Below are 11,729 nucleotides of genomic sequence, written 5' to 3' on the forward strand. Positions count from 1 at the left end.
AAAGCAATAAAAACACTGGCAAGAATTGTCAAAACTAAATTTTTCAGAACACTAGAAATTAAGCAAACACTTGCAAAAATCTGAGGAGCATTTATTAAAGAAAAACTGCTGAACATCCACAAGGACAGCAGGGTTTGTAATGTTGTAACTTGACCTACTCACCTATTCACATACCCCTCGCCACAGCTCCACAGTATTGAAGGGCAATCCACAGAATGAGTCCAAATATTTGCAAATCATATATCTGATCAGAGACTTGTATCTAGAATATATAAAGAATATTTAAAACGCAATAATGAAAAGACAACCTAATTTTTAAGATAGACAAAGGATCTGAATAGATACTTCTCCAAAGACGATACACAAATAGCCAATAAGCTCATGAAAAGATGCTCAAGATCATTAGGCATCAGGGAAATGCAAATCAAAACCGCAATAAGATACCACTTCACACCCACTAGGGTGGCTATAATAAAAAAGATAGACAATAACAAGTATTGGTGAGGATGTGGAGAAATTGGAACCCTCGTGCATAGCTGAGGAAATGTAAAATGGTGCAGCCACTGTCGAAAACAGTCTGGCAGTTCCATAAAACATTAAACATGTTAAAACAAGACAACAGGCCCAACATGGAGTCACTTATGCTGAGCTCCACATCACCAAACCAAGACTTAACTTAATTACGGTTTCGGCTTGCCCAGAAATGGAATCTTAAAAGAGTCAATCAGGAATCACCTGATCAGTATTAGTTAGGTGATCTGCCTGATAGACCTCTGCCATCCCCTAAAGGAAATTAACCTTGCATTAACCAACCCACTTTTTGCTTAGTATGACTTCCTTGTTCCTGCTCCCTTCTGTCTATAACAGTCTTTCATTTTGCACAGCTCCTCAGAGCTCCTTTCTATCTGCTAGATTGGATGCTGCCTGATTCATGAATCATTGAATCAAGCCAATAAGGTCTTCAAAATTTACACAGTTTAATTTTGTTTTTAACACATAAGTTACCATATGACCCAGCAATTCCATTCCTAGGTATCCATCCAAGAGAAATGAAAACATACGTCCACACAAAAACATGTACACAAATGTTTATAGAAGCATTATTCATAACAGCCAAAAAATGGAAACCACCCAAATGTCCATAAATGGATGAACAAGTAAATAAAATTTGACATATCCATACAATGGAATATTATTCTGGAATTAAAAGGAATGGAGTACTGATACTTGCTACAAGATGGATGAACTTTGAAAACATTATGTTAAGACATAAATGACCACATATTGTATGATTCCACTTATATGAAATGTCCAAAATAGCCAAATCCATAGAAGCAGGAAGTAGATTTGTGGCGCCAGGAGCAAAAGTGAAAGAGGAATGGCAACTGACTGCTAATGGGAAGGGAGTTTCTTTTCGGGGCATTGAAACTGTTCCAACATTTTGTGGTGATGTTTGCATAACTCTGTGAATATACTAAAAACACAGAACTGTACACCTTAAATGGGTGAATTGTATGGCGTGTGAATTATATCTCAATAAAGCTGTTTTTAACAGCACTATCTAATGTGAACAGGTCAAAGACGCCCGGATAACTTAGTTCGTAGAGCATGAGACTTAATGTGAACAGGCTCGTTGCCAGCTAGAAACCTGAGAGCAAGGGGCTGACTGCTCAGATCACTTCGCTGATTGTTCTAGACTAGTTCTTCTCAAGTCCAGAGCAAGGTGAAGATTCAGACAGGGATGTTGGTAACTCTGAACAGCTTTAATTCCGTTAGGTCTACACAGCACAGCCACGAGGAATCCTAATCAACCCAATTTATTGCTCCTACAGTCTGCTATCCCAGGCCTCCAACTCTCTCTTGAACTGTACTGATGCCTCTCAATACACTAAAAGTTATCGAATCTGTCCCAGCTTCATATCCTCAAATAGGTGGCTGCATAATCTCCTTTGCCATAAGTAGGAAAATAATAGTCCTCAAGCAGGGACTGTATGACAGGCACTGACTCTTTTAATTCTCACAACAATGCTATAAAATATGTATGAATATTATTATTTTCGTTCAACAGATTGTGAAATTGAGGCAAGGAATGGTTAGAAAATTTAGCCAAGGTCACTACTCAGTAGCCAAGAACTACTCGGTGGCATGGCCAGGATTTGAACCCAGACTGGTGCCAACAATGTGTTTTACCAAGATGCCATTCTCTGTTCCAAGCAAAGCCCTTTCACACCCTTCCTAGTCACTCTCCCCACTTTCCACACACGTGTAGTTATCTGGTGAAGAACAATTCTGTGTCTTATTCACCTGGCTCCCATTTGTCCCCCTAAGCATAGTTTACATATAGTTGAAATCCACTGCCCTGACCTACCAGAGCCTAACATAGTTTTCTACACCACCAGTTTACCTAGCCTCACACCCTTGTACCACATCAGTAAAAGTGCACAGAATTTTGTGCAAACATTCAGTGGAACACTCTGAGCCTTCTTTCCACCTCAAGCTCAGCTGTCCCTTTCTTTTTTTTTTTTTTTTTTTAAAGATTTTATTTTTTCCTTTTTCTCCCCAAAGCCCCCCGGTACATAGTTGTGTATTCTTCGTTGTGGGTTCCTCTAGTTGTGGCATGTGGGACGCTGCCTCAGCGTGGTCTGACGAGCAGTGCCATGTCCGCGCCCAGGATTCGAACCGACGAAACACTGGGCCGCCTGCAGCGGAGCGCGCAAACTTAACCACTCGGCCACGGGGCCAGCCCCTTTTTTTTTTTTTTTTTTTTAAAGATTTTATTTTTTCCTTTTTCTCCCCAAAGCCCCCCGGTATATAGTTGTGTATTCTTCGTTGTGGGTTCTTCTAGTTGTGGCATGTGGGACGCTGCCTCAGCGTGGTCTGACGAGCAGTGCCATGTCCGCGCCCAGGATTCGAACCAACGAAACACCGGGCCGCCTGCAGCGGAGCGCGCGAACTTAACCACTCGGCCACGGGGCCAGCCCCTCAGCTGTCCCTTTCAATACTCCCAACACTCCTCTAGTCCCCAGCACTATTGCCCCACACCAGCAGCCACTCCTCATAGCCGTAGGATAGGTCATATCCTTTGGGTTTTACGGGACATGAAATGAGAGAAGGCTTCACCGAGAAGGCTGCACCTGCCCTGGTTCCTGAAGGGCAGGTAGAAATAGAGGGAACAAACATTCCAAAACAAGAACATATAAGCAAATGCTTATATAGCAGGTTTCCTAAGAGCAAAGACTTTAGGGTCAGACAGTTGTGGGTTGAAATTGGAGCTCCACTAGCTGTATCATTTGGCCAACTTACTTAACCTCTTTGAACTTCAGTTTAAATTCTTAAAAATCTAGATAGTAATATTTCCCTCTCCAGAGGTTGTGAGGATTCAATGAAATCATAACACCAGACACATTCTAAACTCTCAATCAAGAAAAGAAATCACAAAAAAGAGAAAAGAAATCACCTATAAAGCAGTAAATATAAGTCCTTTTTGGCAACAGTAGTAGTTAACTTTGCCAATATTGGTGAATAATGGGAGAGAAGTCTGGAAAGGTAAAGTGAGACCAGGCCAATGCAGGTCTTTGAATAGGAAAATTCTGGAAACATGAGAATAGAGCCATCAAAGTTTGTGTATAGAGGAGAGAGAGAAAGAGAGGAGAGAGAGACAGACAGATGTTTTAAAGAACGAGTAGCACTGAGCAAGTTACTTGGAATTCCTTTGCAATTCATTAATGTTTTGTTTATTGTCTAGTACTCCCATTACATTGTGAGCTTCACGAAGGTATGGATCATGTATATTTGGTTCACCACTCTATATCCAAACTTTGCATAATGCCTGGCCCATAGTATGCGCTCAGTAAATATTCGTTGAATGAACGAATGAATTATAATGATGGGGGGCTGGGAACTGAAAAATAAAAAGATTCCAATAATTCAAGCATAGAGGATTGAAAGAATATGGAACATCAGAAGCATAGAGGAAATAATGAGTTTAAACTTGGGACTATACGAGTTTGAAAAGCCTGTTGCGCATTCCGGCGCGCACGTTACCAAATTCTGTACGTGGAACTGGAGCTCAGAAAAGAGGCGTGGGCTGGAGCGGCGTCATTGAGCTTTATTAGCATACGAGAGCAACTGAGATCACGCGAGGGCAGGGAGCTTTTAAAGGGGAGACACCCCGGAAGCGACGTCCATAAAAGGGGGCGCAGCCGAGGAAAGAGGATACCAGGGGAGGTAGCTGTAGCTAGAGCTGGGCTAAAGGAAGGAGAACCGGGGGGGAAATTAAGGTTGAAAGTATGAGGAGATTCAGAGGACACTGGGAAGACTGGAGAAGACGCCGTGAAAGGAGCGACTATTTTCACGAGCGGCCAGGACGCAGCCACTCAGGGTAAGTCCATGGGGACGGCTAATTGATTTGACCGCCCAGAAGTTCTTGGGGGCTTTGAGATGAGCGGTTTTAAAGGATGCTGGGGAGTGAAGTCAGTGGTTAAAAACTGCTGAGCTTGAACCCCAGATAGTTTGTGACCCTAAGCAGGTTACTTAATGAGTCTGTGTCTTAACTCTAAAATGGAGGTGATTACTTGATAGTGTTATTGTAAGTAGGAAGTGAATATGGGTTAAAATGCCTAGAAAGGTACTTTGCTTGTAGTTACTGCTCAACAAAATTTTAAATGTTTTTAGTAGGTTGCAGTTGTTAGTAGGTTTGGGAAGGTGGTGAACGGCGCTGTAGACTAGTCTTCATTTGAGGGGCTGCCAAATATTATTCACCAAATAGTGAATAATTGTAGGAATACTACTGCGACTTTGGGGTTTAATTCAGTTAGGATCCATTCTTCCACAACGTTCCAGAACTCGAAGTCGTTTTCTGTCAGTCATGCGCAATACGATTGCGCGCCTTTTCTCAAGCTCCACCCATTTTTCCTGTAGGCCAGAGAGCCGGTAGTTCTCTCATGGCGTTTCTCATTGGTCTTCAGCTAGTCTTGGCCCCGCCTCCTGGAGCAAAGAAGTCCCCCTATTGGACCGTTTAAATAGTTGTTTTTGTTCTTTGCCCAGGGCGCGTCGTTGCAAAAATGGATACTTTCTTTAGAGTATCCAGTTTACAAAAGCAAAGTTTTTTTTTTTCCTTCCAAACTAAGTATCAAACAAGTGAATACAGAAGGCATTGAAGGGTCGGAACTGAAGGAATGTGCACTCAAGGTTGGAACATCGGGGTGCTTTTAACAACGGACCGAGCTACTTCCGGGAGAGAATGGGCGGGCAGAAAATTCCGTGCGTTTGGCGGGTTTCGCTGTCTTCCTAAATATTTGGTCCTCCCGCAGCTCGGGGAGCCGGACACGTGAGGACGTAGTGACGCGGCCACTGCCTGAACAGGCTGCTTCGGGCTCCCAGATGGCCATGTCTGTGGTGAGTGCCCGGGCCGCGGCAGGGTTCCTGGGCACCGGGGCTTGGGCGGCTGAGGGGAGGGACGCGGGGCCGGGCTGGCTGTGCGTCACGTGGTCACGGGGCGACTGAGGGATTGGCGCTCTCGCTGCAGCCCCTCTCCATCCTTGCTGTCCCGACCCCCGGCCCCCGGCGGCCGTGCGCTCCCTTTCAGATCCTAGGAAGGACCCTGGGATGAGAGCGAGCGAGAGGCGGGAATGTTGGGGTCTGTTGTTGATGGTTTGCAGTCTCCTTTGCTCGATTAGCTCCCTCTCTAGATAACTTTCGATCACCTGAGACAAAAATTCAAATGATAGGCTGGGCTTGGTAAATGGCTGGGAAAGGAGGTATTTAATTTTCCTGCAGGAGAAAACCCCAACAGCGTTTTCTTCGGTTTTACCATTTTTTACAAACGCCGGTGAATTTTTACATACTGCGAGGAAGTTTCCTAAGTACCTGGTTTTTCAAGTAGTTTCTTGAACTTTATTCTCATCCTGTTTTTTTTCCCATTCAACAGCTTTTGAGCGAGGTCATAAATTTTCACTTGAGAACTCAGCGCTTGCCTAACTTATTCAATGGCAGTCCCGCCCCCCCCCCCTTTTGTTTTTAAGATTCAGACCACATCATTTTTATTAAAGTCAATGTTTTGGAAAATATTGAAAGCCAAAAGTACTTAAAGTACCAGTTGTCGGGCAAAGATTATAAATTTATGTATGAAGAGAGAAAAAAATTCACTAATGAAGGATGAGTATGTTCTAAAGATATGTACCTAAAAATAGTGAAAAATTCAAAAATTGGAAATATTTGAGTCCTAAATTTTAAAATGTCCTAATTTATATGGAAGAATGTGGACTGTGTGTGGAGCTACAAGATGAAATCAATAACTTTTCTTGGTGGTTTTGTGTTTGTGAGCGGTTGGAGGGGTGGTGATAATACACTTATGAGTTTTTTCTTGTAGGATTTTAAAACTTACGTAGACCAGGCATGTAGAGCTGCTGAGGAATTTGTCAATATTTACTATGAGACAATGGACAAAAGAAGACGGGTGAGTGTTACAGACTCCTTTGCTCTTTCTTAAATGCGTTCTTTTTTGAACCAGCCATTCATCTGACTTGCATAAGTGATAGCTGTGGACTTGGTTTGTTTTTTCTGTTTTTTGTGAGGAAGGCTGGCCCTGAGCTAACATCTGTGCCAATCTTCCTCTATTTTATGTGGGATGCCACCACAGCATGGCTTGACAAGTGGTGCCAGGTCTGTGCCCGGGATCTGAACCTGGGAACCTGGGCTGCCAAGGCAAAGCATGTGAACGTAACCACTACGCCACCAGGCTGGCCCGTGTGGATTCATTTTTTAAAAGTGTATTGCTTATGGAAGGATTGGTATGGTATTAATGGAACTGTGGGCTCTGGAATCATAGCTCTGCCTTTACTAGCTCTGTGACCTTAGGCAAGTTGCTAACCTCTCTAAACTTCATTTTACTTTTAGGGTGGTAAGTGGGAATTAATTTAAATACTGCTTTTAACATGGGGCCCGAAATATGTTTACTTAAATATGTTACCTTTTCTTAGTCCCACCATTTAACCAATATGGTTAAAATTGTATTAGTGCTGGTGAAGGGGTCTGCCATTACAGGGGATGTTCCCTGATTTGCGCCTTTAATTTCCGGTATTAATAATTTCTGATTAAATCTCACAGCTATAGCTGGCATGCACAAACACAATCCACACGGCTTGGATACTTTCGGTCTTGAGCAGAACAAGTTCTCACTTCGTCAGCTTTCTTCGTTGTGATTTATCCCTGAGCCATGTCTTTTAAGTAATTATTTCAGTATGTGCTTGAGTCTTGCCTAGGTCTCTTATTAGCATAGGACTAATGTGTTTGAGAGAATTTTCTCTATGCTGCAGGTACAGAAGTTAATATCTTTAAAAACCTATTTTTTAAGGCAAAAGATGAAAGAAGTTCCTGGTACTGATGTTTGATGACATGGGACAGGGGCAAGGAATGTGACAATGGATTTTTATTGTACCTTGCTGCTTTCAAAAATAAAGTAGCAAAAAAGGCAACATAGTTCATTTCCAGAGTCAAGATATGTGTTGCCTTTTAAACCAAGTTAAATTTTAGAGTTAAGCAAATAATGTATCCTGTGACACACTGAACTCCTGTGACTAACTCCCGTGACTACAGAGTTACCTGTTGAATTTGGTGTTATTTGGGCCTTAACTTACTTATTGAAGACTCTGCTGTAGCAAGTACTTGTGATTCTTTTGAACTAAATATGCTATTCGAATAGCAGTAAAAGGAACTAATTCTTCCTAACCCATACAACATTAACTGGTTCAAACCTTAAATGACTCACGTGTCTATAAACATTAGGATTGAAGTGAACAGGTAGGGCCTAACTTACAACTTCATTCAGAATTAGAAAAGAGAGGGGGACTAAAACTGATTTGGGGCTGCATGTGCTTGAAACCTGTGATCATTTAATTCATTTTAATATAGAAGGCAAAACTTTAAAACTCTCTTCCAGTTTGAATGCAAAGTTTTCTCATTCTGGCTAAAGTGAAATATGAAAAAAATATTTAGTTGCCTAGTTTATTAAGAGTAGGGTGATAGCTATTTAAGGCCAAGATTATAAGGCAGACACTTTGTTTGTGTTGTCTTCCAGGGGGAGGGGGCAAGGGGAGTAGTGATGGAGGTAGAACTGTGAAAATGTGTATATATCACCTGTAACTTTTCAACCCATTTCTATAAAATGCATACCCAGAAACAAAAGTCTTTCCTTTTTTTGTTCTTTTTAGGCACTAACCAGGCTGTATTTGGACAAGGCCACTTTAATATGGAATGGAAATGTTGTTACAGGGCTGGAAGCTCTAAACAATTTTTTTGAGATGTTGCCTTCTAGTGAGTTCCAGGTCAATATGTTAGATTGCCAACCAGTTCATGGTAAGATCATGATCTTTTAAGGTACTTCCTTTGTTTTCCTTTAGTGAGCACGGAGCTTTAGCACCAAAAGCAGCAAGCAGCTTTTAGAGGTAGAAGTAATTACCTTTTTGAGCAAGTTAAATGTTATGAAAAATTCAGTTGTCAAATCAGACTTGGGGTCTCCTTTAGATGTGTCTCACTGCAGAGGAGCGCTAGGAGGTTTGGGTGGATCGTGTGATGATGGCTTATTAAAAGTTAGGTTAGAAGTTTGAGACTAAATGTGATTGTTGATGGAGAGGAACAATTATATTTTTTCCTTAAATAAATAGTTGTCTTCTGTGCCTTGAAATGTCTCCAGAGAAAAATTATACCTCTGATTAACGTGTTTGATTATCTTACAACCTATTAAAATTTCACAGAAGAAATTTGTTATGTGAAAGGATGGGTTTGGCAAGACAGAATTTGAATCAAAGTCGATTGATGCAGTTTGTAAGATTAACCTCTAGGTGGGGTCCTAAGTGTCTTATGTAGTAGTTGAGGGTGACTTTTTTCCCGTTACAGTTTTTGGAAAGAACAATAGCTTAAGAAGCAAAATATGAAAAACCTCTGTTAGAAACCCAATGAAACATTAATAAATACGGAAACCAAATGGTCCTATGCTAGATATAAGCTCTTTATTTTGGAACTTTAGAGTACGCAAAATCGTTCTGTACTGATAATAATTTTAATATATTTGAAGTGATTATTTAATTTTCTGCCTTTGGCTGTGCTTACTCAAGATTATGCTCAAGGTAAGGGAAGTTTATGAAACTTTTTCTAGTGTTAAATTGTAAGCAATATAGTTTAAGCCTGAAAATCTGCTTATTTAAAGATAGAAACTGACCTCCTCTCTTTCTGTGTGTGGGTGAAGAGCAAGCTACTCAGGCCCAGACTACAGTTCTTGTTGTGACCAGTGGAACTGTGAAGTTTGATGGCAACAAACAACACTTCTTCAACCAGACCTTCCTGCTGACTGCTCAGTCTACTCCTAACAACACTGTGTGGAAGATTGCAAGTGATTGCTTCCGTTTTCAAGATTGGGCTAGCAGTTAAAGGGGGAAAAATTCCATTCTCCTTGGGTCCATTAATAGCAGCAACAGAAATTTATGTGAGTTAATTCATTTCACTGCAGAAGCACTATAAACTAGTATGTGCTGAAACCAAGTTTCTTTAATTTTTTTTTATTGTTCTAGCAGCACCTTTTCTAGCAGCTGCTGGTTTAAATCGTCGCCCTTAAGAGCTTTAATGCTAATTTTTTACATGCCTTATATACATTTCATTAATGACATTCTTATAGTAATATTAAACACATGACTTCTGTACTAACATACTCACTGTGAGCCCAGCCTACTGCAAAAATAAAATCCTTTTATAATACTCTCTATGGGACATCAGCACAACATCACTCTCTGGGAGGAAGTGAAGCATTTTTTTGTTATTAGGTTAATTTTGTAGTAGAATACATACCTATTTTCAGTAAACACTGTTAATGTACTTTTAACATAAGGTCTTTCCAAATCAGTTCAATGAAAACGTTACTAAGTTAGGTTTGCATAAGTACTCTGATGTGTTCGAATCACGTGTAGAGATGTTCAGTAGTCTTTTTTCATATTAAGTAATGTTTGTATGTTGGCATGTTTTCTCATGAAGTGAAGTAATCTACTAGAGAGGGGTAAAATGTTCTCAGTTGGTACCTGAGTATTGGATACACTCAGTGGCTTAAAAGCCAAACTTAGAAAGCTTTTTCTTGGCAGCTCCAGGTCTGTAACTTTCGGTAATGGATGGTAGCGGGACTAATAGCTTTAATGGGAGAATGAGGAGTGAGAAATGTAGAGATCCAAGGTTGGCCAGAAGTTAAGAGGGGTGGCCACATGGTAAATTTTTGGTACTTTTCTACCTCCTAAAAATGTAGCCTATTTTTAGGATTTAAGTCATTAAGGTACTAAGTATCCTTGCCAAATGGTCATGCTTGTCACTTTTGTTCTAAGAATGATTTTTAAAGGTTTTCCCAGTTCACCTCATGTTTATCACCAGTATACATCTCAATTTATTCCATAACTTACGGGGGTAAAATGTCAGCAATAAGCCTGACCCTGCAGCAGGGTCTGACAGGAAAGTTGGAAACAAAGCCATTGCTATCTCTTTGGGACACCCTTAACTTCTAAGTCTTCCGTGTGAACTTCAGGCCAAAAGTCTCCTATGCGTTACCCCCCCCCACCCCCCCAGCCCAGGTAAGTGATTTGTTTCCTGTGTTTTACACTGTCAACTGCATGATCCTTTTTTTTTACTTATTTGAAGTAAAAATTATTTAGTTTTGTGATTCGTTCTTCCATATGGCATTGAGAAAATAGATCTGTTTAAAACATGTTCCTGTTCTGTGGCTCTCTCTGTCTTTTTAAAGAAAAAATAGAGAACAGCAGATCTTCATGAGCCCAAAACTTCAAAAGAACAAATTAATTCATTTTATGTCTCAACGTCTAAAGAGCTAGCTTGGGTTTCTGGTTAAACTGCAAACGTTTTTCCATTCTTGAACTTACTGTTTTAATGCTTTTAAGCTAGATAGGCCAGCTTTGTTTCTATATTGCAACTCAAAGTTAATGTTTCTTATCACTTAATTTGAAAACCAGTAATTCATTTACTCTTGCCCCAAACTAAACGTTATATTTCTGATATATTAACAAAATAGAATTAAATAGGAGAAGGAGGTGGAACTGAAATTTGACTACACCTTGTAGTACTGATCAAAACTTACACGTTATTCTACTAGGAGTGAGCTTATTCTAATTTTGGATTGGCTTTTTAAAACCACAGTTTTCACAGCAACAGAGTGCCCAAACACTGCCCTTTCCTGTATGGAGAACAGTCTCGTGTAAAAGCTGCATATAATTAGCAATAAATGAATTGAGTGGTTGTATACTATTCATGAGTTGTGTGGTTTAAGACTTGTATATGAACTGCTTTTTCCAAACTGTATAACTTTGAAATGGCTGGAACTACTCTTATACGGACTAGACTATTTTTGACATGCACATATTTTTGTAACTTGAAAAAAAATAAAATCTGCCTTGTGACAAGTTTTCCTAAGCTTGTTTTTAAGGTCTTTTGATTTTTTTTAAGTCTCCAGAACAGGTAGTTGTTTCTTTACAATGTAAGGTTTTTCAAATTTAAAAAAAAGTGAGAATATTGACAACAATTGTTGACAACTTGGACTTGGTCTTTTCACTAGCCCACTTTATTCTTCCTCTTTTCCTACCAAATATTCACGTTGCTGAGATCACCTGTTTGGGGCAGCAGTGAAGTTTCTGGTGAGACGTTGGAAATTTTAACCTTGAGAAGCTAGCCAAAATGCTATATTT

At 40.3% G+C, this 11,729-nt stretch overlaps 1 protein-coding gene across 4 annotated transcripts; it reads left to right on the forward strand.

The window, feature by feature from the left end:
• The first annotated feature begins 4,100 nt into the window (after positions 1-4,100).
• On the forward strand, positions 4,101-11,457 carry NXT2 (nuclear transport factor 2 like export factor 2). 4 transcript variants are annotated; one of them, XM_008510784.2, is made up of 5 exons: positions 4,101-4,381; positions 5,313-5,397; positions 6,371-6,457; positions 8,211-8,355; positions 9,245-11,457. In XM_008510784.2, exons 1-5 carry the CDS (start codon positions 4,290-4,292, stop codon positions 9,424-9,426), a joined length of 591 nt encoding a protein of 196 aa, XP_008509006.1. In that variant the 5' UTR covers positions 4,101-4,289; the 3' UTR covers positions 9,427-11,457. The 4 variants fall into 4 exon arrangements, with proteins under 4 accessions (XP_008509006.1, XP_008509007.1, XP_070459934.1 ...); XM_008510785.2 differs by lacking the exon at positions 4,101-4,381 and adding an exon at positions 5,024-5,190; XM_070603833.1 differs by lacking the exons at positions 4,101-4,381; positions 5,313-5,397 and adding an exon at positions 5,494-5,652.
• Positions 11,458-11,729: the final 272 nt, after the last annotated feature.

The sequence above is a fragment of the Equus przewalskii genome, chromosome X, assembly GCF_037783145.1.
Source record: "Equus przewalskii isolate Varuska chromosome X, EquPr2, whole genome shotgun sequence".
NCBI classification, from domain to species: domain Eukaryota; kingdom Metazoa; phylum Chordata; class Mammalia; order Perissodactyla; family Equidae; genus Equus; species Equus przewalskii.